At 44.4% G+C, this 27,486-nt stretch overlaps 1 protein-coding gene across 1 annotated transcript in view; it reads left to right on the top strand.

Annotated features, from left to right (window-relative positions):
- The window catches only part of LOC309545909 (bromodomain and WD repeat-containing protein 1-like), a 348,182-nt gene that overhangs the window by 57,301 nt on the left and 263,395 nt on the right, over positions 1 to 27,486 (top strand). The window contains exons 3-4 of the mRNA XM_082245330.1: positions 6,522 to 6,551; positions 13,080 to 13,139. Of these exons, the coding sequence (XP_082101456.1) occupies positions 6,522 to 6,551; positions 13,080 to 13,139 (90 nt within the window). The remainder of the gene's footprint in view (positions 1 to 6,521; positions 6,552 to 13,079; positions 13,140 to 27,486) is intronic.

Raw genomic sequence — 27,486 nt, 5'->3', positions numbered from 1 at the left:
CTAGGGATGCACCGATACTATATTCGGATCGGATATCGGCCCCGATACGGGCAAAATAGCTGGATTGTGGGATCGATTAAAATTAACAGATCCACGGGCCGATCCGGTTTTGCTCTTTATAGCTTGTGAGGGAGCAGAGAACAGCTGTCAAAAAAGAGCCTCCTGCAAATGCCTTTCAATTCTCCTAGTTAAGTAAACACAATGAATACAATGTATCTTTTCGTTCCTGCCGGAGGAGGGAAGTTTAGCCTCTTAAAGAATAAACCAATGACATTTTAGATTTTGAATGCACAATGTTATAAGGTATCTGCCGATACCGATCCAGAAGTATTATTTTGTTATAAGCTCACAAAACATTACTTCCAGATCGGACTCGGGATCGGCGCTTTCACAAAGCAAAAGATCGGGACCAAAAAAGTAGGATCGGTGCATCCCTAGTATTCACTTCTCCTAAGTCTACTTCCAAACCATAGATTATCATCTCCTTTTGTTGCTGGCACTTGACCCAAGTCCACCAAGCCTGCCCAAAAGCCCCCTAACAATGAAAGGGTACCCTCACTTTTTAAGAACGCGGACACATTTGTTGGCATTTGCGAAGTCTGGATCCGAAATAACATCCTGGAGCTCTGGGTCAAATCTAGTGCAAAATAGTGTAACTATCTCAGCCCCTTCCTAGCTTTTTAGCATTCAATCTGCCAGCTTCCTACTAAAGAAGGCAGATTTAAAGACTCCAGGAAAGTGATTGTATCCATTCCTTTCAAAGAATGTTTTCAAGGTTTATATTAAAATCTATTCACAGTAAAAAAACAAATGGGCATCGCCCCAATACTGGGCTTAACATCAGATTTATGTGTGTACCGAAATGTCGGATGGAATCAACGAGAACTGTCATTGCTTCTTTAAGACCAGAGGAATTTCTGACATCCGTAGAGACAAGATGCCTAAATGCACGTCCTATATTTTCCCCCACATCAAGTCTTCTGCATTTTGTTGTTGGAGACCAACACTTCTATGCCCCAAATGTTCACAAAAGTTCTTTCCCCACTTTTCTCTTTTATAAACCCGGGACATACATGTCATAGGTTACCTTGACAACAACCTTCTTAGATCTTTGGCTGGATAATCGATTAGTCTTTTTTTCTCAAGCCCTTACACCATCTGGAGTATCTGGGTCTAATCTTTGACATAGCCCATGCCAGCATTTTCTTTTCCCCAAGAGAAGGCTGCTTCTCTAAGTTCCCACATAAAGAACCTTAGGTCAAAACAGCACTCCTTAGTTTGCTTCAGCATAAGGGTTTTTTGACTTGCATTTGTCATGTATCACTGCAGTCCTTTTCAATGCAACATTTTCACGATGTGGAATTTGCCAATGTCCAGACAGGCAAAACTCTCCCTGACTTGGTAGATCTACAATCCTGGAATTTGCAAAGTATTTCCTTCACGCGCCCTGGAAGACGGTGTCAACAAATGCCTTAGAGGCTGGGGTGAAGTTTACAATTTGAGAAGGTCTAGAGGGCCTAGTCCCTACAAGATTTGAAAAATCTCTCAACATGCTGGAACTGAGCGCCATCATATTGTTTCTACAACCCTGGACCTCTCTTCTCTCTTCCCTGTTGGACAGTGTCGCAGCAGTGACATACATAAACTGTCAGGGGGATACCAAAAGTTTGGATAGTCTAAAATAAACAAATCTGATACTCTTCTAGGCAGTACCCTTGCATTCCAGCTCTTTCAGCCATCCACATCCCTGGAATAGACAATTGTCAGGTAGCCTTCCTAAGCCTCCAACGCATAGATCCAGGGGAATGATCTCTGCACCCAGAGATCTTTCGAAATCAAAACTGTTGCACAGAGCATCCCCGATCCTCCTCTTCTGGGTCCCCTGCCAGTGCTCCAGGCTCCTCCTCTTCATTGGGTGCCCCCATGGAAAGTCAAATTGCTACGTTTATTTACACACAGCGGGACTCTGCCCCACCCCCGGCTCCTGTGTCACATGATTTGATTGACAACAATGGCTCCAGCTGCTATCAATATGTCCAATGAGAGAAACGGTGGCAGGAGCCACTGCGCTTGTTCATGTCGCTGGATCGAATCTGGCTCACATAAGCAAAAGGAGGGGGGGGGGGTACTGGAGCACAGATGGTTTTTCACCTTAATGCATAGACTGCATTAAGGTGAAAAACCTTAAGGCTTTTCAACCACTTTAATGTGAGTGCTGTATGTCTTCCTGTACTGACACTGCCTCCTGATGAAACTCTTCTCAGCACCTCTGTAGTTCAGAAGGCAGGCTCTAAATTCTATGACACGTGACATCTGTGCCTACTTGCAGGGCTTAGTGAATGTGTGGATAATTTCACTGAGTAAATTTGTATTGGGAGTAGGCTAGAAAAAGATGAAATACAGTATGGAAATTCATGATTTTACATTTTGACCATAGATCTGCTTTACCTGTCATTTTAGTTGTTTGTTACCCAAAGTTTGGGGTGTGTACGATTGGAAAGACCCGTCCTTTCTGTTGACAGGACGTTTCATGAAGCAGGAGCTTCCCTTTTAAGTGCACAGATTAAAAGGATAACTACATCTTCAAACAAATCGGGCAAAACCCTGGCTTGTGCATTTATTAAAGGTTTATGATTTCATACCTGAGATCACACTAAAATATTCCTGCAGCATCAGTCAGGGATAATGGCATTCCCTGTGTTGAGCTGGGTGCACGAGCTTGGCAGGCTGCTGCTGTTCTGTGTGTGCTGTATATAGGAAAAGTATTACTGGTGGCCCAAAGGGTGTGTTCCCATTTGGCAAGCCACACAGTAAAATGTACATGTTTAGCGTGACTTCAGGTGTATGATTATATCACTATAGCAGCCATTGCGGGAATGAGGGTTGGCTGTCTTGATATATTCTTAAAGCAACACCCATCCTGAAAGAGAACCTGTTCTTTTCCAGTAAATATAAGACTTTTGCAGCATAGTTCCCTCCTGCCATTTCATATCTTTGTAATGCTACTCTTCTCATTTGCCTGCCAAAGACCAGAGAAAAACAAAGTGCTTTCAGGTATGACGAATCGTGTGCCCCTCTTGCCTTCCTCCCAAAGGACAGTGTTATGTCCCTGAACAGTCATTTGCCAGGCCTGAGTCCTATCATATGCTGGCATGTTGAATCCCTGACCCACAGCAATTGTAAGGTAGCTCAGGTGGATATCAAACGGCACCCCGATATTATCTGCAGTCCTAACCCAATACAATGTGAGAGCCTCCATAGTTGGAGCATGGATTGAGGGCAGGTTTGTCTGGATGGAGGCCACTCGTCAAAGACGGAGTGGTGCACTGGACACCAAGCAAATAGCACAATGGCAGCAAAGATGTCCAGCAAGCCTTACCCCCCCCCCCCCACATAAAAAAAGTACATACAAATGGCAACTGCCCCAACCCATAACTGGCCTTAACCGCAAGGAGCACATGGAGGGGCGACTCATGTCAAAAACAAAGCAAAATTCCCAGCTCAGCTTGCCAACCAGCCTGCAACAAACCGAATGGCGGATTAACTGGTCATAGTAGAAGCAAGTAGTTGACAAATACTAGCAGCAGAGGGGACATGTTATGCAGTGAATGCCTTTCTTTGCCCTGTGGTTCGAACCACAATGTGCATTTGTTTTTAACACCGCAATGTGTTGCAACAAGCTGCGATGTGATAAAATGTTGCCCTTTTTTTTTTTTTTACATGCATTAATGTGGGGAATTGATGAAAAGTGGCACAATTAAGAACAGGGCTTTTTGTCTTTGTTGGCACTTTGTTGACCAATGCATGTGGTGTGCACATGTCCCTACCAGAAGGTAGAACCAATAGATCAAGACACTGCAAAAAGTGCCTTTTACTTTATGAATTCATGCTCTCATTGCTCTGTCCGCTATAGAAGACCAGTGTAGAAGCCATGGGGACTTCTACCTGTTCTTCACTTGGACATTGTAAGCATGCATTGTAAGATGTGGTAGATTAAAAAAATAATAATTTTTGCACTGTTAGGCCTCATGCACATTTAGGCTCCTGTAATCTATCTCCCCCCCCCCCCCCCCGATGTATTTTCTACCTTTTTTTTTTTCTTTTTCCCCTCTAATATCTCGCGATAGCCTCACTTTTATTATTGCCACCTCTACTCTTGATATGACTACTTATGTAAATTAAGACTTAAAAAGGCTGACAAGCCTTTTTGTATTAGGTTTGCTATTTTGGACTTCAGAATCCTTTGTAATACATTTTGTGTGCTTTTGAGATAACTTGTCTGATATGTTCAGGCCTTTTTGTATGCCATTTCGAAGTTTAATAAAAACCTTGACCTACAAAATAAATTAGCTTTCCCCATTTAGTGAATTGCTATGTGGCCTTTTATATTGTTTTCTGGGTGACAAATTATTTGGGCTTTGTTGTACATTCTACTGAGTTCTTATTGAGGCTATATAAAGTCAACAGAAAGCTGCCAGATATGGAAGATTCCGCTTCTTGCCATTCATTGGTTGACAAAGCTCAGTTTTACTGTGACTTTCTTCACCTTTTTGTGTCTCCTTAAAACGTAGTTCCACCCGTTTGTGTTTATTAAAAGTCAGCAGTTACAAAAAGTATAGCTGCTGACTTTTAATAAACATATACTCACCTGTCACATGATCAAGCAATGTGGCTGGCGGGAGCCAGCCTTAGGTCTCTCACTCTTCTACCTGCGGTGCCGGCATCTCTAGTGTGGGGACCCGGCAGTGACAGCTTGCGGCTTCACAGCTGGGGACAGCTGTCAGCTTGCGACTTCACAGCTGGGGTGCGCACTGCGCATGCGCGAGTTGTGGCGCGTGTTCTGAGTGGATGGGCAATCTTCTGGGACCGGTGATGTGGGCCAGGAGATTGCAGGGAGGGCGAGCGAGAGAACTTCCGCTCGAGCCGGCTAGGTGGCCCGAGCGAAAGTGGGAACGGGTACCTGCCAAATCTAGGTACCCGCTTTTTGTTGTATATTTGGTGCATGCTAAATTTTAAATGACAGAACTTTTAATTCAGTGAAGCTACACATAAAATTAATTATTGGAACTGGAGATAGAAGTAGCTGAAGCTATAAGCAGATCTCAAGCTTTTCTGTAATAGTCACACTTGTCCAACACCCCTTCTCGGAATCTCCCTTTTGATTTACAATGCTTGTCATAATAAAATTTTGAGGTGGACCTGAACTCAAGAAGTGAAATTTGCGATCTTATAGAAGAACATCTAGAAACATTGTGTCTATGCAAACAAGGTGACAAGCGTGCACGCTTTTTTCGTGATTCAGGTGAGGAACGCGGCAAAATCGCGCAGCGATTTGAGTGCCGTTGAAAATAACAGGTATCTCAAGGGTGTCCGCGATTTGTTATCACAGGCAGAATACGGGCGATTCTGCCCGCAGTCTGGGATGCCATAGTGTGAGCGAAGTCTGAGTTCTCAATCTATACTATTACACCTCCCCCCCCCCCCCCCCCCCCATTGGGCTATTGTATGTAAGTCGCTGTTCAGTTAAAAATCATCTGCCTGACTGCTTCCATTCTTTAATCAAAAGATATTGGGCAGGGAGGGGCCAACGGGGCCACCCACTAAGTGAATTTCAGGAATCAGTTGAAATTCAGTGTGTATGGCCAGCTTTAAGCCTGGTAAACACTACCAGTGGGTTGATCGGGAAAAAAAAAATATCCACTGTGGTTGGAGTCGTTGTACTAACGATCCAACGTTGGTACCGTGATCCCCGCCAGAACACTCCGATCAGAATACTCTGATCAGCGCCATTTCCTGAGAGCGCTGATCTGGAGCCAGTCGTCTGCTGGTTTTCCAGCATGCACCTCTGACAGAAGCGGGCCGAACAGCTGGCATACACACAGGCCGAATTTCTCCCGATATTTGGTCCGTGTGTATGGGGCTCTAGAAATTGCTGCCTTTAACTGCTAATGTAACAAGATTTGGCATAAGATTTGACTATGGTATTGCTGTACTGTTCTCGCTAGAGGGAAAACTGTACCTGAGGACCTGCAATGCAAGCATCCCCCGCTTCTGCTTTATTCATTTTGTGAATAGAGATTTTCTGTGCCTCTTGTTACTTGAACATTACCCCACTAATTATCAGATCACTTGCTATCCAGGACAAGCCCCTACACTAGAAGGCAAATCCCTGCCTCTACCAAGATGGTTGCCTCCACAGAGACACTCAATTTTCTTAAAAATTCAGTTGCTTATCTCTAATTTTCTGATCCTTTTGACATGTGGGGTTCAAGTAACCTCTTCATATTTTTAGGTTTGTGACATGTTTACTACCCTCTTTCAAGATTACCTTAGCACCCCATAACTGAAAAAGTAAAGGGCAGTACCTTCCTCCTTGCCCCGTTTTTCTGAATAAATTGTATTCTCGGGTACCAAAGGAGCACTTTTGACAGTTTTTTTAATTTTAAATTGGTTATGTACCATTGCAATAGACTTTACAAGTCAACTAAACCAAGATTTATCTTAACTTTCTTTGTGTGCAGATGCTGAGACAGGAGCTCAACGAATATAAGGTAAGCACTAATCTCATTTTATTGTTCATCATGCATGGGTTATATTACTGATCCTTTCTCTTTTACCACTTGCCGACCGTGCAATTGCCGAATGACAGCGCGGCTGGATAGTTCTGGGAGGCTCATGCTTCTTGCGACCCCCTGCCCTATGGTGCCACTACAGGGCCCCATTAGTGCTCATCAATGTCACTCTATCAGTGGATCCTCAGCACTGTAAAAAATGCGTAAAAAATGCGTAAAAAAATGTTCATATTCTTTCCACATTTTCCAAAAACTTGTGAAAGACATCTTCAAAAGACTCATTATGCTTCATAATTTACATTGGGGTGTCCACTTTCTAAAATGGGGTCATTTTGTAGGGGTTTTCATTGTCCTGGTGCTCCAGGGCCTTCAAAAGTGTAATAGGTAGTCAAAAAGTTAAATGTGTAATTTATGCTTCTAGAACACTCACAGTGCTCCCTGCATGTTGGGCCTCTCTGTGGCTAGGCTGTGAAAGTCTCATACATGTGATATTGCCATGCTCGGGATAAGTGACAGAATGGGTTTTGGGGTGTAGTTTCAAGTATGCTTATGCCATGTGAGAGAAATAACCTGCTAATATGACAATTTTGTGGAAAAACAAAACACCTAAATAGTAATTTTGCAAAGAATTGTGGGAAAAAGTTACAACTTAAAAAAAACTCACCATGCCTCCTACTAAATAGCATGGACTGTCTACTTTCCAAAAGGGGTAATTTTGGGGTAGTTGGACTCTTCTGGCTTGTTAATGTCTCAAGAAAGGAGTTAAGCCATCAGTACATCAGGTGTGATCAATTTACAATCATTGGCACCAAACTAGACCAAATAATTATACACTTTTTTTAATTCTAGCACAAAAAATAAAACCAGTGGTGATTAAATACCACCAAAAAGCACTATTTGTTTGAAAAAAAAAGGACAAAAATGTAATATGGATACATTATTGCATGACTGAGTAATTGTCATTCAAATTGTGAGAAAGCTGACAATTGGCCTTAGATTAGGAAGGGGGTATAAGTGCCCAGTGGTTACCTGAAACCTCTTTTATTTGATTGCCCATTCACATGTTCTGGGGCACCAAGTAGAAGGATTACAAGGCCCTGCTCAATCATCCTTCAATAAAATATATGCTCAGCCAAAACATTTAATTTGAAATCCAAGTGCAGTCACACAAAAAAATAGAATAAAAAATCAACACGTGGGATTTAAAATCAGCAGGATGTGTCCCCTGTGCTCATGGTCTTTCTTTAGGGTGAAATCCTTCTCTGTCCATGCCTCCCCACTGGCACATATAGACTTAGTGCTCTTAGTGCCGGTTCACACATGTGCCGCTGCGGCGATCGCATGTAATGTCGGAGCACACTGCTCCTTCATTACATGGCTAAATTTGCACCGCACCCGCAGCAAAGACGCACAGGACCCTTTTTGCAACCGCATCAGGATCGGATCGCACAGTGGTTCACACTTGTGCGATCCGATCCTGTGCGAACTGCAAGATCGCACTGCGATATGCGATCAAACTGGGGGTGTCAAGATTTCATTGACACCCCCAGCGTATCGCATATGGCAGTGTGAACTGCCGGGGGTGCGTTTGCGATGCGGGAACAGGCTGCGAATTCGCAGCCTTCCCGCATCGCATAAGTGTGAACCGAGGCTAAAACCCAGAGCATCAACTTCATGTACATTTTCCTAATTTCTCACACTGAAATGAAAAATAGTTATTGCATAGCAAAATGCCCCAAATACATTCTATTAGTCGTCCTACCACAGTCACATGACATCTGTAGATCCCTCCGTGCCATACTGTGAAAGCTGGAGGAGGAGCAAGCAATCCCTGCTAGATCCACCCTGTTAGGTGACACAATGCCCTTGTGGGGCAGCAGTAGAACTGGTCAATCGAAGTGCTGAAGCTGCCCCTACAGCTGATGAAGTCATGTAAGGCTGCCAGTGGAGCATTACTATATTCCTATACATACAGCTGCCAGCTTCTTAATACAGTAGTTCCGCACTGGCAGGAAGAAGCAGCTGGAGTGGAGGAAGAGCACAGCCTGTATTTTCTCCTCTCTTGCCACTTCACCACTTGGCTGTTCAGGCTGTGGGTTCTCTTACTCTTCAGCTCCTCCATTCTGCCAGCGTGGCCCCATTATTCCTGTATACACAGCTGACAGTGACCAACTTGTTAATACTGGAGTGCTGCACTGGCAGGAAGGAGAAGCTGGAGCGGGAGAGAGAGAACACAGCCCACACTTCCTTCCTGCTAGATGACACCATGATCACGTGGGGCAGCAGGGGTTAGAACATAGCAATCTAAGTGCCCTAGCTTCTAATTAGTCCAGGACATGCTGCCCCAGCAAATTCAAGATGGAAAGAGCTGATGCTAAAAGATCTCCAAAAACCCCAATATTTTGTTGCGGGATATGCAGGTAATTTTTACAACAGTTGGTGTCGGAGTACTTGTATCTACAGTCAGAAAGAGACTGCAGTAATTTAATCCTACTTAGTACAGTAGATTAGTTACATAGTTAGGTTGAAAAAAGACAGGTTGAAAAAGTCCATCTGGCTCAACCAATAAAAAACAAAAAAAAGAAAGAAAAAAAAAAGAAAAAAACTGTTATGAAAACCCAACCATACAATCCTATACCCGCAGATGTGCCAGAGAAAAGACTTGGGTGTCCAAAAAGAACATTAGAGCAAGCCTTTTATTTTCAATTGAACGTATATGCTTTCTAGAAGAGTGAGCTGTGGACAGATGAATTTAAAAATAGTTGTTTGGCCAAAGTTACTGTAGACTTTTTTGGAGCAAACCATTTTTAACATTTTTGTTAAATTACTGAAAAGTACATCACCTTTATATGTAGGCACTGTTTAAGGATGGAATGTTTGCCTGTTCGAATATGTTGGATAAAGAAAATCTTTCCCTGACTGTGTGTAAACTGTCACCAAGTTCTCATATGTGTTATGGTTAATGTAACTACGTTTCTCTATCGTCCATTGACAGACGCAGCCTCCGTCTTCATTAGCCATTGGGTTATGCTGCCCCCTGCAGGAGTAGTTGTAGGCAGGAAAACATTAATTGTCCACGCCCAGTTTCTTTTATTCTTTTCAGAATATTTTGTTTTATTTTTCTTTACTCCCCTGCTAGCTAGTGTTCAGGGGGATCCTCCTGGTGATCTACAAGCAATACGACTGGGGTTTCACACTGGATAATCTAGATCCTGAAGGTCTCCCCAGCCCGGCCTATGAGCGTGAGCAGGTTATAGTCCCGCACTAGGCCTCGTCACACGGTGCCCCTTTCTGGATGGGGACGAGCCTGCGAGTGGATGTCTCGTTGGGACGCGATGACCTGGAATGCCCTAAGTCGCAGCGTACCCCTCACCCGACAGAACCCTCACTCCGGGTGGGAGGTGGCCTGCCCGGAGCAGAGCCCACCTGGTCCATGGTATGGTGAGTAAATGTGGCCCCCCTTGCCCCTTGGGGGTCTTGGGGGAATGTGCGCCCTCTCCTGGGAGGATAATAGGACCTGGGCTTCCTAAAAGATCCCCCTAGCCTGTCAGGTATTCGACCCTGTGCCCTCTCCCATTCCCATAGGGGGGCGATATAGCTGAGGCACCTGGCGTCTTGAGAGGGGGGGGGGGTGGCATTTGTACCTTGTATCTTGCTAGGTCTGGTTGTAGATCCTTGAGGCCTTCATTTTGGATTCCCTGACCGCATGGCACGCTGTGGGCGCCGTTATTTTTAGTGTGGGCAATGTAAAAAAAAATTCCCATGGACTTGCATGGGGCAGCCATTTTCTCTGTGCTTCCTATTGATTTTCATTGGCATCCATTTTTGTGTAGTCCTCTGTGCTACACAGGCAGCGTGACCTTTCACATCCAGGCTGATGTCACATCCTGGGATTTCTTCTTCCTGCTGCACAGGCCGATTTAGGAGGTTTCCTCTCGAGGTGGTACAGTACTGGGGTCTTTGTGGGCATATCCCTGCACACACTGCTGTTGGTGTATATTTAAGGGGGACACCGCAGGCCGCTACTATCAGCGGTGGGAAACGCGATCAGCGTTTTAAAGTGACAGTACTCCTTTTTTCTGTTACATTGAATATGGAGCCCCAGGCTGTAAATTTACCCTCAGACCTGCTCAGTGCGATGCCAAGACAGTCCGGATCGCAGTCGCTGACGGCAATTTCAGCAGCTCTCGAAAGCTGATGTGATGACATGACTTCATTGCTTATATCTTTAATTTGTACATATTTGGCATATTCAATAACGTTTGTAAACGGAATTATGCTATTTGACTTAATTTTACCCTTACATGAGCATTATTTGGAATATCGGCCAGTTCCGGGGCCGTTACAGATATATCGGCAAAAGTCAAAATCGGCCTTGCCGATAATTGGTCGATCCCTAGTCGTCAGGTAGTGGATCAAGGGGAATGGTTTCTTTATCCAGAGGTTTTTCATCTCCTGTGTGTTCAGTGGGGGACACCAGAGGTGGATCTGTTTGCATCTCACCTCAACAGAAAAGTCCAGCGGTTTGTGGCCAGGTCTCGAGATTCTTTAGCCAATGCTACAGACGCCTTGGTGGCTCCTTGGAGCCAGTATCGGCTGATTTATGCCTTTCCTCCGCTAGTACTCCTGCTGAGATTTCTTCGCCGGGTGGCAGTGGAAGGCAATCTGGTCGTTCTGGTGGCACCAGTCTGGCCTTGACGGTCTTGGTACGCAGACCTGGTAAAGCTGGTCGTAGATCCTCCGTGGAGACTTCCTCTGCGGGAAGATCTGTTGTCTCAAGGACCGATCTTCCATCCTGCTTTACATTTGCTGGCTTTAACGGCTTGGCTGTTGAAAGCCAGGTGTTGAGAGATAAGCTGTCTTTCTGACTCTGGCATTCCTACACTGTTGAAGGCTAGAAAGGCAACCTCGGAAGGTATATCATCATACGTGGAAATTGTACATTTCTTGGTGTGAATCGCTGCAGTTGAACCCTCGCCTATTTTCAATAGCTAGGGTTTTGGCTTTTTTACAGAAAGGGGGGTTGAGCAGCGGTTGGCTTTAGGCACTATCAAGGGCTAAGTGAGGGCGTGGCTATTTATTTCCAATGTCCGTTGGCCACTAATGCCCTGATTCACACTTTTATTCAGGGGGTGCGTCATTTGGCTCCTCCGAGGAGATTCCCGTTTCCTCCTTGGGATCTCAATCTAGTTTTAGTCTGTGTCCTTCAAAAGCCTACTTTTGAGAACATTAGGGAGATTTCTTTGCTTTCTTTGTCACAGAAGGTTGCCTTTTTGGTGGCCATTATTTCTGCTCGCAGAGCGTCTGAGTTGGCGGCGCTGTCCTGTCGTTCGCCTTATTTGGTAGTCCACAGAGATAAAATGGTACTCTGACCTAATCCGTCTTTCCTCCCTAAGGGGGTGTCGGTTTTTCATCTTAATGAAGACATTGTGTTGCCTTCCTTATGGCCTAAGCATCCTAAGGAATTTGCCCTGCACTCTCTGGATGTGGTGCGTGTGATAAGAGTTTATCTGACGGCAACTGAGTCCCTTTGGAAATCGGACTTTGTCCTTACTGTTGGACCTCGAAAGGTTTGGCTGCGTCTGCTGCGACCATATCCAGATGGACCAGGCAGATGGTTGTTAAGGCTTATGAACTCAAGGGTCAGGTGCCTCCTTTCCCTGTGAAGGCGCATTCTACTAGAGCGCTGAGTGTGTGCCTCTTGGGCTTTTCGCCATCAGGCCTCTGTAGTGCAAGTTTGTAAGGCAGCAACTTGGTCGTCTGTGTACACTTTTACAAAACTCTACAAGGTAGATTTGTTGGCATCTTCGGATGCCTCTTTTGCAGGCTGCCGTTTCGTAAGAGAACATTTTGTTTCTCTTAGGGATTTTTTTCGCCTGGGTGAGCTCCTGTTGTTTTGGTTGAGCTTCATGTTCCCAGTTGGCTACATTTAACCTTTTGGAGTTTGTGTTACTCTCTGGTTGTGTTCTTCCCACCCCTCATGCCTACACTTTTTTTGGGACGTCCTAATGGCTAATGAAGATGGAGGCTGCGTCTGTCAATGGATGATAAGAGAAAACTGGATTTTTGTAAGGACTTACCGTAAAATCCATTTAGCTGAAGTCCATTGACAGACGCAGCACCCTCCCCTCTAATATGGGGATGGTTTTTGTGTCTCTTCTTAGTGCTTGCAATGAAACTGGTTTGCTGGAGCAGAGATTGTGTGGGTTATGCCTATGGGGACAGCCCCGTGGGCGTGGAGAATACATTTTCTCCTGCAGGGGGCAGCATAACCCAATAATGAAGATGGAGGCTGCGTTTGTCAATCTACTTCAGAGAATCAGATTTTACGATAAGTTCTTTAAAAAATCGTTTTTTAATATTGTATTTTAAATGCATCTTTAATAAAAAAAAAAAAAAAGCTATCGTATCAAAACAGTGGTTCGTATAATAGCTTGAATTTATTTATATTTTAATCTTGAGTTTTGGAAGGTTTTAGAGTGGTCATTCTCTTTCTCTCTATCCTAGCTACTTCCAAACCGACTGGATTGGCAGGGCAATGAACACAGTAGAACGTATGAGGAAATGGTAAGCACAGTCTCATTTTCTGCTATTGAATGTTGATTGTTTGTATAGTGAGACATACACAGCGTAATGAGCATAAAGTATCCGACCACCTATGTGAAATGTTTGTTCCCTCAGAATGCTGGAAATACACAGAGAGGGAATAAAGATTGACTGCTGTGTGATGCAGACAATTCTTATTTTAGGCACTTTTCTAAAAGTTGCATAGTCTTTTGTGCTGTGTGTTGAAAGATTTGATTGTTCTGTGAATGACTCTAGTGTACCACGCTTACTTTAGGGGTTTTTCTTTGGGAATTGTAATTTTCTGAATAGGATTTATTTATTTTTTATTTACTTTTTTTTTATTTATACTTGTTATACTTGCCTTCTCTGTGCAGTTGGTTTTGCACACAGCAGCCCGGATCCTCCTCTTCTCTGGTCCCATGCTAGCGCTCCTGGCTCCGCTCTCCTGCCGGGTGCCCCCACACAGCAAGCAGTTTGCTGTGGGGGCACCCAAGCAGGCACGCTCCAGACCCACAGCTGTGTGTCCATTCACACACTGAGCCACGGCTCAGCCCCGCCCTATCCGTCTCCTAAATGGCTCACTGGCTGATTGACTGCTGCCCAAAGCCAATCAAGAGTATAAGTCCCCGGAGAGGCAAGGCTTTCGTGGACATCTCTGGATTTAAAGGGGGCTCAGGTAAGTGTTAGGTGAGCTAATTGGGGGGGGGGGGGGGGGCTGCACCCAGGTTTTTTACCTTCATGCATAGATTCATGAAGGTAAAAAAACCTTGTGCTTTTACAACCACTTTAAGGAAGAACTCCAGGCAAAAAGGGTTAGGCTGGGCTATCAATGACATGTTCCACATATTTACTGTACCTTACTCTTATTAGCAGCAAGCAGTTTGCAATGTCAATGCATGAATGTCCCTTGACTGTGAGGCTCTGTTCACATCTAGGCATTCTGGATGGCGGGTGGAACTACCATGATTCTGCCCTAGATCCCGAATCGTCCCAAATCTTTGGACGTGCTTGCGATCCCTGTAATTTCCAATGGCACCCTAATCAACAGGCATCCCGGGATTCTGTTTGCACGATTTTACCGTAATTCGTTGGGTGACGAATTGAAAAATCGTGCCATTGGAAAAAACAGAGGTCACAAGCGCTTCCCGTGAGTTGGGGTGGTTCGGAATTGCGGGCAGAATCGATCCAGAACACCTAGAGGTGAACGGAGCCTGAAGGAAAAAAAGCACATTAGAGGGATTGGTCCTGTCCTCCTTTCTGCTATAAGCAAGCTCAGTCAGCAAAGGCAGCTTCAATATTTGTTCTCACTTGTTGCCTTCATCCCATTAAGGACCTATGATGAACATTGTTATGGCTGTTTTCGGGAGAACTTGTTTTTAATGAATTTAGTTGCCCTTTGATAAGCGCTTCTGAACTCTTCCTGTCAACTCTCTCACATGTAGTGTTTCACTCAGTTAGTTTTTGGAATTCCAAACACTCTTGGATTCTCAGATTACTCTACTCTTCTGGCAACTGAATTCATTCAGACTGGATATGGATCCTGAGGACCTATGTGCACCCTGGAGCCTGCTTTCTAAATTAGGCCTGGGTAAAGGCATGTAAATCACTGAGCAAGTGCAGGTTCAGTGCAGTGTCTTTTTACACTTCTAGTTTCTTTGGATTTGGAATTGTAGTGGTACTCGTGCACTTGCAACAACGTACTTGAATACTGTCTGTGATATTTTGATCGCACTAACAGTTTTTGGGACAAGCTTTCAGGCCCTACCCATTTCTGTCCTAAGGTAGACTAGATAAGCCTAACAAGTTTCATTAAGGTATTTATGTGGAACACGGATGCAATTTATGCTGGGGGGTGGGGTGGTGGTGTGTGTGTGTGTGTGTGTGTGTATCAAATACCTGCCAAAAAAGACTACCAACTGTCGGATATGTTCCAGTTAGGGGGAGGGAGACCAAAAATGGGTGCATCAAAAACCACGGGTTCCAAAATATTATTGCATGTCCGGGAAAGTGTTGGGACTTCTAAATGTGACAAAAGTAGTCTTCCAAATCACACTATAGATGTATAAGGGGAAACAAAAGAAAAAAAGGGCTACATTGAACACACTTTTTCAGACCCAAAACTATCCCAGAAGATCCCAAAATGGGATCTGTCCACCTTCTGAGGGCAGATAATCTACTATATCTTACCGTCCTTGTAGATGAAATATCTTGCATCCAACACCACCTATTAAGACAGCCAGTCTCAAACATATATAGGCCCGCAGTAAGATGCCTGGGTCTCCCGAGACCCCACCATATCAGCAATGGATCACCCTGCACAGGGGAGCTGCCCCTTATGAAACCAGAAGGGGCGGTCTTAAAGAGGGTTTGGCGAGGGCTCTCATTTGGCAATGTATCAGCTAATCTTGCCTGTATAGTCACTAATATGAAGACCGCATAGGGTGCCAGGGGACATATACCAGAGTAGGCAAAAACAATGGCCGACTCTACATGGTCAATTCAATCCTGCTGAAAGACACAGACGCCTATGAGTGACGTCCGTTCCTGGTCTATGGGTGGAAGTGACGTCAGATCGTGACGGAGTAACCACATCTGTCAGTCACCCAGCAGAGAATTATAGGCTGGCGCCAACTCCCACCCAAAATGACATGCGGCCGTGACGGGAGGTAAACACAGGTGGAAACTGGTTATGTAGACACCATGCACTGGGGAAATGCGAATGACAGGTCAAGCAATCCTACCTAGACGGCTGGAAAAAAAACATCCGGCCATAACTGGGTGTAAACATCCAACAGTCCATAGGGGGGGCATGGGTGGATAGAGCCAGTATGCGAAAGAACCTGCCACAAAGTACATCACAGGAACAAAAGGGTAAAAATAGCAGGACAGTTAAATCAAAAATGAATTAGAGAAACTTTAAAAATATAAATACATCCATATATAGCAAGGCTCAGCCGTCCACCTTAACCACTTAAGCCCCAGAAGATTTTACCCCCTTCCTGACCAGGGGGTATTTTGCGATTCGGCACTGCGTGACTTTAACGGACAATTGCGCGGTCGTGCGACGCTGTACCTAAACAAATTTGGCGTCCTTTTTTTCCCCACAAACAGAGCTTTCTTTTGGTGGTATTTGATCACCTGTGCGATTTTTTGATCACGCGCTATAAACAAAAAAAGTGTCAGTTTTGCAAAAATAGCAATATTTTTCACATTTTTTTATATCAAATTCCCCCCCAAAAAAATGTAGAAATCAAAATTTTTTAACATTTTCCTCTAATTTGTTTTATGCTACCTATGTTTGGTAAAAAAAATCGCAAAAAGCGTATTTTGATTGGTTTGCGCAAAAGTTATCGCGTTTACTAACAAAGGGAAAGATTTTTGTCATTTTTGTTGTTTTTTTTTTTTTTTAACGCGTAATGGCGGCGATCTGCAATTTTTTTTTTTTTTTGCGGTACTGCGACATTGCGGCGGACAGATCGGACCCTTGACTGACATTTTTGACACTTTTGGGGTTACCAGTGACATTTCTACAGTAATCAGTGCTATACATATGCACTGTTACTGTAAAAATACACTGGTAGTGAAGGAGTTAACTTTATTTGGGAGGGAGGGGCTGTGTGTGTCCCTAGGGGCGTGCTTTCTACTGTGATTGGCTGTGGCTTGAGCTGTAAGGACACTGATCAACGGATCTACATAGTAGATCCGTGTGATCAGTGTTTTTACACCGAGGAGAATGACAGGTGGCTTGTTTACACAAGCCGCCTGACTTTCTCCCTCTCCCCCGCCGAGTGGCCGGCGGACATCGGGTCCGCCGGTCACATGCGCGGGGGGGGGTCCGTGACCACGCGGGAGCGGGAGCGCGCCTCCGGGGGCGCGCGCTCGCTCCCTAGACCCTCACAAGCTAGTGACGTAGCCCTACGTCACTTTGCCTGTGAGGGGCTGACTGCCGACGTAGATCGGCGTTAGGCAGTCGGCAAGTGGTTAAAGAAAAAACATGAAAAAATTGCCTCTCCAAAAAACCGGAAGAGGAAAGATGTACCCCAAAAATGGGATTTATCATATAGCTATATAACACATACGTTCCCTAAAAGGGTAGGCCAAAACGAGACCTATCCGCAATATATCCGAGAGGGAAAGAAAGGAAAGAAAAAACCTCCTTAAATAAAGGGGGCATAGCTTACAAAGCCATTCAAACCAGGAGGTGTTTCAGCTCTTACAGTGAAAATCCACCTGGTTCAGAGCGTAGAATGGCGTTGTCACAGTCGCCGCCCAGTGTTCTGGGATGTAGCCTGTCCATCATCCTAAAGCTTAACCACTTTACCACTGGAGCATTTTGCTGTCATACGTCTGGGCCACTTTTTGCGATTCGGCGCTGTGCGACTTTAACTGACAATTGCGCGGTCATGCGACGCCGTACCCAAACGAAATTTACGTCCTTTTTTTCCCACAAACAGAGCTTTCTTTTGGTGTTATTTGATCACCTTTTTTTTTTTTTTTTTTTTGCGCTATAAACAAAAAAAGAGCGTTTATTTTGAAAAAATAACAATATTTTTAACATTTTTTTATATGAAATTCCCCCCAAAAAAGATGTAAAAACCAATTTTTTTTTAAATTTTTGGCCAATTTGTTTTCTGCTACTTATGTTTGGTAAAAAAAATCGCAATAAGCGTATTTTGATTGGTTTGCGCAAAAGTTATTGCGTTTACTAACTAAGGGAAAGATTTATGTCATTTTTGTTGTTTTTTTTTTTTTTAACGAGTAATGGCGGCGATCTGCGAATTTTTTTTTTTGTGGGACTGCGACATTGCGGCGGACAGATCGGACCCTTGACTGACATTTTTGACACTTTTGGGGGTACCACTGACATTACTGCAGTAATCAGTGCTATAAATATGCACTGTTACTGTAAAAATGACACTGGCAGGGAAGGGGTTAATTTTATTGGAGAGGGAGGGGTTAATGTATGCCTGGTGCTTACTAACGTGTGGGGGGGGGAGGTGACTGAGTGAGCCAGGGACAGATCAGATGTCCAGCTATGCTGAACACTCCGATCTGTCACTCCCTGTCACTTAGGAGATCCGCCCGCTCTGTTTACACAGGCTGATCTCCAAACTGGATTCCCCGACGATCGGGGCAGAGCAGCGGTGATCGCCGCCGCTCCTCCCCTGGCCCGACTCCCGCTGTGAATGAAAACAGCGGGAGCGCGCCTCCGGCGGCGGGCGAGCGCCGCCTACAGGGGAGGAGTCTAGCGACGTAGGTCTACGTCGCTAGACGATAACGAGCCACTGTGCCGCAATAGTAGCACAGTGGCTAGTGTTAAAGTGGTTAAATTATTCTAACTGCATACATGACAATTTTCAAAGTGTCTTGCAATGGGGCTTTCAGGAACCGCATCACGTATATCGTCAACATGTTCTTTCACAAGCTCCCAGAGCATAAGTTTAGTGTTACCCACATAAAATGCAACCCTCCTTTAGAAGATACATGATGCCTCTGGTCTGACCGTTAGCGAAATGCTTATATCAAATAGTCTTAGAGCCAGCTGTCATCGGGTCTTTACCTACACGTACAGTTGTGTTCAAAATTATTCAACCCCCAATGCTGTAAAGGGTTTAGGGAATTTAGTGTACATTTGTAATTGTATTCACAATGAAATCCTACTTCTTAAAGAACCATATGCAACTAAAATTACATCAATTGGTTTTTTAATACAGTAGTAAATGTTTCTTTTGTGAATTCTTCATTGACCCAATTATTCAACCCCTTAGGCCCCTTTCACACATACAGTCCGTTCAGTTCATCAGTTCAGTCACGTCAAATGTATCAGTTTTTCATCCGTTTTTCATCCGTTTTTCATCAGTTTTTCATCAGTTTTTCATCAGTTTTTCATCAGTTTTTCATCAGTTTTTCATCAGTTTTTCATCAGTTTTTCATCAGTTTTTCATCAGTTTTTCATCAGTTTTTCATCCGTTTTTCATCCGTTTTTCATCCGTTTTTCATCAGTTTTTCATCCGTTTTTCGTCAGTTGTCATCAGTTTTTCATCCGTTTTTCATCAGTTGCTATCCGTTTTTCATCAGTTGTTATCCGTTTTTCATCCGTTTTTCATCCGTTGTCATCAGTTGACATCAGTTTTTCATCCTTTGTCATCAGTTGACATCAGTTTTTCATCCTTTGTCATCAGTTGACATCAGTTTTTCATCCGTTGTCATCCGTTTTTCGTCCGATCCGTTTTTTTGACGGATGAAAAATAGGGCATTCATCCGTTCAAAAAAACGGACATTGACGGAAGTGGATGAAAACGGATGTTAACTGATGATCATCAGTTGTCATCCGTTTTTACATAGAGATGCATTGATGTCCGTTTTTCATCCGTCAACGGATGGATTAAAAACGGACAAACGGACAGCATGTGTGAAAGGGGCCTTAAAGACTACCACTCTGAAGAACAGAGGTTCATTGAAGTGTTTTCAATCAGGTATTGAAAACACCTGTGGATGTCAGGGAGCAGCAATAAAGCCTAATAAGCACCGATTAGGCAGCTTTAAAATGACTGTGATACTCAGCTCCTTCTAGACATTTACTGGTGTGGTTACAAACATGGTGAAGTCAAGAGATTGGTCCAGAAAGATGAGAGAAGAGGTGATTACTCTTCACAGGAAGGGCAATGGCTATAAGAAGATTGCAAAGATGTTAACATACCAAGAGACACCATAGGAAGCATCATTTGCAAATTCAAGGCAAAGGGCACTGTTGAAACGCTACCTGGTCGTGGCAGAAAGAAGATGCGGATTTCGACTGCTGTGCGTTACCTGAAGCATAGAGTGGAGAAAAGTCCCCGTGTGACTGCTGAGGAACTGAGAAAAGATTTGTCGGATGTGGGTACTGAAGTTTCTGCTCAGACAATACGGCGCACACTGCGTAATGAAGGCCTCCATGCCAGAACTCCCAGGCGCACCCCCTTGCGGTCTCCAAACAGTAAGAGTCGACTGCAGTATGCCAAAAGTCATGTGGACAAACCACAGAAGTTTTGGGATAGTGTTCTGTGGACTGATGAAACAAAATTAGAACTGTTTGGGCCCATGGATCAACGCTATGTTTGGAGGAGGAAGAACACCTTGCCTACTGTGAAGCATGGCGGGGGGTCAATCATGCTTTGGGGCTGTTTTGCTTCTGCAGGTACAGGGAAGCTTCAGCGTGTGCAAGGTACCATGAATTCTCTTCAGTACCAGGAGATATTGGATGACAATGTGATGCAGTCCGTCACAAACCTGAGGCTTGGGAGACGTTGGACCTTTCAACAGGACAATGATCCCAAGCATACCTCCAAGTCCACTAGAGCATGGTTGCAGATTAAAGGCTGGAACATTTTGGAGTGGCCATCACAGTCATCAGACTTAAATTCGATTGAGAACCTCTGGTGGGACTTAAAGAAAGCAGGTGGAGTGCACAAGCCTAAGAATGTGACTGAACTGGAGGCTTTTGCCCATGACGAATGGGTGAAGATACCCGTAGATCGCTGCAAGACACTTGTGTCAAGCTATGCTTCACGTTTAAAAGCTATTATAACTGTAAAAGGATGTTGTACGAAGTACTAAGATTGAATGTCACTTGGGGGTTGAATAAAACTGATAATGATGTGAGCACAGAAAAGACATTTGTGGTTATTTCATTATAAATGTTATGTTATATTTGTCTGACCTACACGTGCCTCTTTGATTTAATTGTAAGCAGGATGACTGAATGATCAAAATCAATGTCAAACTGGCCAAAACAATCAATTTCAGTGGGGGTTGAATAATTTTGAACACAACTGTATATATCGACAATAGTCGCAGTGGCCATATCAGTAGGTGCCCTGGGGATGGTCACCACAAGGGGCCGATTCCTGGGCTCTATCGAAGTGGCTCAATGTGAGAATGTCTTTAATTGATAGATTTCTTCTAAATGTCACCCATGGGTCTGCATCAATAAAGTGTTTGATAACATTGTCCTGGGTCAAAGGGCGCCAATGTGTATTCGGGACAATTATGCGGTTATATTTAATAGGTCTACTCTTCACTCCTCAGGGCTATTTAAGCTATGCCCCCTTTATTAAAGGAGGTTGTTCCAACCCCCCCCCCCCCCTTTCCCTCCTGGATATATTGCAGATAGGTCTCGTTTTGGCCTCCCCTTTTAGGTAAAGTATGTTTTATAGCTATGTGCTCAATACCTTTTTTGGGGTAAATCTTTCCTCTACTGGTTTTTTTGGAGTGGGGATTATTCCTGTTTTTTCTTTAACCACTCGCCAACCGCCCGCCGGAGATGTACTGCGGCAGGCTGGCTCGGCTGCGGTAATCCCTGTACTTGCATGGCGGTCCTGCTTAGGGCTGAAGGGGCACGCTCCCCTACCCGGGATGTTCTGACTTGGTATAGAACCGATCAGTCATCAGTTTCAGGCCAATGATTTTTGGCCTGGACCTGTTGATCGGTTCTGGCCAATTGCAGAACTTCCTGTGCCCATGTAATGTAATCTCCTCTACTGGAGTCCTTTTCGGTTCCAGCATGAGAGGAGCAAACCTCTACTGTGAGTACAGTGAGTACAGAAACAGCACACTGGCACCAGTACACAAAGGCACACGTTTAACCCCCTGATCATCCCCTAATTAACCCTTTAACTCCCTGTCACAATGCACACTATATACAGTACAGACAATGTTTACTGATCACTGTATTAGTGTCACTTGTGACTTCAGATAGTGTAAAAGGCAGTGGTAGTCCCAAATAGGTTTAGGGTCCCCGCCATATATCCCCCCAATAAAGATATCACCCCTGTTAACCCATTCATTCCCTGTCAGTGTACACTATATACAGTATTCAGACAATTTACGGATCACTGTATTAGTGTCACTTGTGACTTCAGTTAGTGTTAGAGGCAGTCCCAGATGGGTTTAGGATACTGGCCATATATCCCCTAATAAAGATTTAACCCCCTGATCACCCCCAGTTCACCCCTTTATTGCCCTGCCACAGTGTCACTATTATAGTGTACAGATCTTTTTTTCCCCTATCTATATCCCCTAATAAAGATTTAAATGGAACAAAGTTAGTCCAGTCGTGTATGTGTCTGGATGCAAGTTGCCATCAACCCTTAGTCTAAGTAAAGAAAGATGTTCCCCTGGGATAGTGGGACTTTAAAGGCAGTCTTCACATCCAATAATGGGTATAACCATATATAAAAGCATATATTTATTGATTCAGCATATAAAAGGCATTATCAAAAATGCAACATATAGGTACAAAACCAAGAACACAACATGGTTAAAAACAATGTCATGGCTAACCACATCATATGTTACACACGGCAAATAAACTGAGTGAATGCCTGAAGTCCAGGGAAGATTTAACGCGTTTCGGGCGTGGCCTTCTTCAGAGGTCTACTGGAACTCCTTCATTCCTACCTGAATATTCATAAAGAAATGTACATGTATGAATAAATGTTCGGATATCGGTTACAAACTTCAAAATTATCTCATTGTGCAATTATATACCAGGCGTTTATCAAAAGTAAGTTATACGCACCACCACGGTCACTTTGTAGTGGCATACAGAGCCGTGCACAAGGTCTTCATTTTGTATGTGACAAAGCATAAAAATGCCAGAAGAGGCAGAAGCACAAAAATGTGTTCACATATATACATTTTTGTGCTAATGCCTCTTTTGGCATTTTTATGCTTTGTCACATACAAAATGAAGACCTTGTGCGTGGCATATATATATATAATAATACGGTTTCTCTGGTGTAGAAGAATTTCCACCCGGAGAGTGAATAATGTTACCTAGTAAGTCCCACAAGGATCCAAAAAGAGGAACGCTGAAAATCTGAAATAGAATGAGTGAATAATAGTCTACAGCGTGAGTGAATAATAGTCTACAGCTGTATGTTTAAGAAAAAAGTGTGATGTGCATGGGTAATCAATACCTACTTAGTATGTTAGTGTATGGGTTTCCATATGCTGGAGGAGGCGATAGTTAAAAGGCCATGTTCATAAATATATCACTGAAGATGAGGAAATAATGCCCTCCCTATGGAGAAATAGAGGATGTATGGACTATATCACGTACTATAGAGAATTAATATAGGGAGGTAAGAGGAAAAGATTGTCGCAAGAACATGCAAGTGAATAGTCCCAATAAATGTATATGTGTATATATAGAGAATGCAGAGATAAAAAATCTCAAGAGAATATTTATAAAAAGGGACAATTAAGATAACCACATGTATCCCATATGAGAAGAGCACCCGTGTGTAATTATGGAGTGCAATCAAGGTGGAACAGTGAGTGCTGGATACTTGGACACAGTGCAGAGTAACGCCACCCCAGTGATATAAGGAAAGGTCTAGGAGTGCACCAATTAGATAACGGTGTTCAAAGACCATGTGTAGTCATATTGACCTGTGCATAGAGGGCTAAAGGTGGTAAGAATAAGGTGCCAAGCATATTGAATAATAATCCCAGGCTGTTGCTATTGCTAAATACCTGTGTGCGGGAGAGGGTGCGTCCTGCTTCTACTGGCGTAGCGAAGTTAAGTCACTATTGCCGGTAGATAAGGACGCCAGCGAATGCGTGGTCAGTACTGATCGCTCACATGCCCGGCGTGGACCAATCGGGTCCTCAGTCTCTGGAGTGCACGGCGCCGCCCCCCATGAGTGGTCCACGCAGGGCATGTGAGCGATCAGTACTGACCGCGCATGCGCTGGCGTCCTTATCTACCAGCAATGGCGACTTCACTTTGTTCGCCACGCTGGTAGAAGCAGGACGCACCCTCTCACACACAAAGGTATTTAGTAATAGCAACAGCCTGGGATTATTATTCAATATGCTTGGCACCTTATTCTTAGCATTCTTACCACCTTTAGCCCTCTATGCACAGGTCAATATGACTCTACTCTTCGTCTTTGAAAACCCGTCATCTAATTGGTGCACTCCTAGACCTTTCCTTATATCACCGGGGTGGCGTTACTCTGCACTGTCCTAGTATTCGGCACTCACTGTTCCACCTTGAAATCAACCTTGATTTCACTCCTCACTACCTATCATAGCCAAGATGGCACAAAACCCCCTCCCTCCAAATGACCCCTTTTCGAAAAGTAGACAACCCTAAGCTGTTTGAGGGGCATGTAGAGTATTTTGCAGATCTCGCTTTGTCACACATACCCATGGCTTGTGTGAGCAATATATAATTTCTTGTACATTATGGGACAAACAGCAGCCATAATATTTACCGTACTATGTGGGTTATGCGCCATCTATAGGTGAATGGACACTGGCAGATCAATCACAGGAAGTCGTCCTATATGACCCCCTCCTACACAGGTTGTACCTCCATTTTTTGCCAGTGTCTGTAAGGTGGTAGTCACTGAATGTGATACATGTGCTTTTGGAGCATACTTGGAGGTCTGGGCGGTTCTGTTAAGAATCAGGGACTTCAGTCGGATCCATTCGAAAAAGCTTTCAGCCAAAATGGATGGTAACAGAGCCTCATTAGATAGATTTCTCTAGCTTTGCCTGTAATGCAGCCTTATGGTGCTGGACCCTGCGTAAGGAACCCTGTGCAGTGTTTGTTCTGATCAAGGTGATTCCCTGCATTGTGCTCTACAGGTCCAAGGGAGTGGACCCCAGATTAGGGGGGACCCAGTCCCTGAAGGTCTCTTATGGCTGATCCCGCCATAATGGGTGAAGATTGGACTCCTGTTAGCTCAGGGTCCTGCAGCAGGAAGGTTAAGTCTGCATTTTGCAGTTTCTTTTTTTAAAAAAAGATCTGTCGTTCTGCTCTTTCTCCCAGTGGCCACTGGAGGGGCAGTGTACTGTTCATGCCCTGTGTACTTCTAAGGATTATTGGACTACAGTGTCTCCTCCAGTCACTGGAGGGCGCAGGTTCACTCAGTATGGCCTACTCCTGTATAGACAGGAAGTAGAAGGGTGACCATGTGGGCTGAAGGATCAGCAAGGCCTCTGAGACAACTTCAGCCCATGGCTGCATAATGAAATGGGTCCTTTCTATGGGAGAGCTAGTCAATGCATGGTTCTATATGGCATAAAGTTATACTTGCATATTTACTGCTTAATCCGGGGGTGCTTGTACAACTGTGCGTTGATACACCCCTGTACGGGCATCAGTGCACTTTAAGGAGTTAGGTCTCCAGAATAGCATGCATTTGGTCTGCAGGAACTTATTTTTGGCTGTTTTGAAGCCGCATTAAGTCTATATTGGAGCCTATATGCTTGGCGTATCCTGCAAAATCAGGTGGGGCCAAGTGCAGTTGAGCAGCATAGTAAACATGTTCATGCCTGCTTACTTGCATAGGCGCGTGTTTGCATGGGCACATGCTTAAATGAACGCATGCTTACCTACATGTTTGCATAAACTCGTATTGCTTACAGTCTTGCAGTATTGCGACAAGTCGATTTTGGGTCATCCGTTTGCTTATGGTCACCTGAAAAATAAATGGATAGTTACGATTTTTTTTTTTTGTTTACTTACCTTGTTATTGAAGAAAAATATACTCCCCTTTCTTCCACTTCCTCCCTCCTGCGCCGTCACTTCCTCTTTGCATTGATTCCTGGGAGCTGAACGTCATCGCTCCAAGGAATCAATGTGCCTGCACCGGCCCCGCTCGTCAGTTCCGGTGCGGGCGCGTCATTCCCTGCTAAACAGCTTCTGGGCATTCCCAGAAGCTGTGGAGGGATGACGCACACGCACCGGAAGTGACGAGCGGGGCCGGTGCAGGCGCATTCTGGGAGAAGAGGACGCAGAAGAGGACGCGCTGGCTTCAGCTGCCCACACCCTAGATGGCAGCGCTGAAGAAGAAATTTTCAAGGTAAGTATTTCTTCAAGGTAAGTGCGACCCGGGACAGTACAGATGCTATCTATTGTGGAATGTACTAGCCCTGACTGTCCCGGGGGTATTTTTATTGAAAAAATATTTTCGTGGCCCGGAACTCCGCTTTAAATGCGTGGGCGCGTGGAGGCATGCTTGCTAATTGCGTGTTTACATGGGGCACGAGTTTGCAAAAAAGCATATTTACATAAACGCATGCTTGCATGCTTGCATAAATGCATGCTTCCTTAAACGCATATTGCATAAAAGCATATTTTAATTTGAACTGCATACATATATGCATATCTGCCTTGAACTGCATGCATATTTTTTTTGCCTTGAACTGCATGCATATATGCATATAGAGAAATGACAGTGGGATTTCCCAGTCATCAGCAACTAATGCCAGGACCACGCTGCTTCCTGAGACATGTTTTGGTAATCTGCCAATGTTGGGCCACTCTGCAGGTGGATCTACTGGATTCCAAGTTCTACAACAAGTTGGACAGGTTGTGTCCGGGATGAGAGTCACACTGGAAATAGGGATAGATGCCCTGGTAACACCTTAGGGACCAGTTCTCCCTAATTCACGCCTTTCCTCTGTGTCGACTACTACCGCATCTTTTGCAAAAAATCCATGAGGTGGTAACACTGATGATGTTAATTGAAATAGCCCAGGAGTGCTTGGTACTCTGACATAGCTTTGGACACTTCCAGTCCAGCTGGACCCAATGGTCTTTTGTCCTGTTATCTCCGCTTTGTTAAGCACCTGGAAGCTGGCTTCAGGGAGCTTCAATTACAGGACTTGGAAATATTTTGTACCTGGGGTGAAACCAGGAAGTGGCACCCGAAGATATGAGTGGGATTTTTTTTTTCTTTATCCAATCGGGAAGGGAAGTGAGATTGGCTTTAAATACAATTAAGGGTCAGATTCGTCCCTATCCATTTTTTTCTTGATGCCCTTGTTTCTCACTCCTTGATTCCTACTTCATACAGGGTGTAACACACAGCCCCGCCTGTCAGGCCACCCTTGTGTCCTTGAGACTTGAAATTGCTCTTGACTGTCCTGGCAGAGGCCACTTTTTGAACAATCTTGAGAAACTGTTATTCCTGTAACTCAGGTGGCTTCTTTAGTTGCTATCTCTTGGGCAAGTGGAGTGTCAGCTGAGAGCACTCTCATGCAAGGAGCTATTCCTGGTCTAACATAAGGTGATGGTGCGACCTTATCCATCTTTTTTGCTTAGAGTGCTTTCTAGCTTTCACTTGAATCAGGACAGTGTCTTGCCTTTCTTTTCTAATCCTTAGTTTGCGGGAGTAAATTTACTCAAGGCTAGGAAGGCCTCGTCTGGTAAGATTTATCGTACCTGGAAGGCTTATTTCGCCTGGTGTGAATCCCAGGGGTTCCATCCCCGCTCCTTTTTCGGTGGCGAGGGTGTTAGCTTTCCTGCAAACTGGTGTGGATCAGCGTCTGGTGCTGACCACTATTA

The sequence above is a fragment of the Pelophylax lessonae genome, assembly GCF_965119305.1.
Source record: "Pelophylax lessonae genome assembly, chromosome: 2".
NCBI lineage: Eukaryota > Metazoa > Chordata > Amphibia > Anura > Ranidae > Pelophylax > Pelophylax lessonae.
Note: the sequence above shows the minus strand (reverse complement) of the source record. Positions and strands in the feature narration are given on the sequence as shown.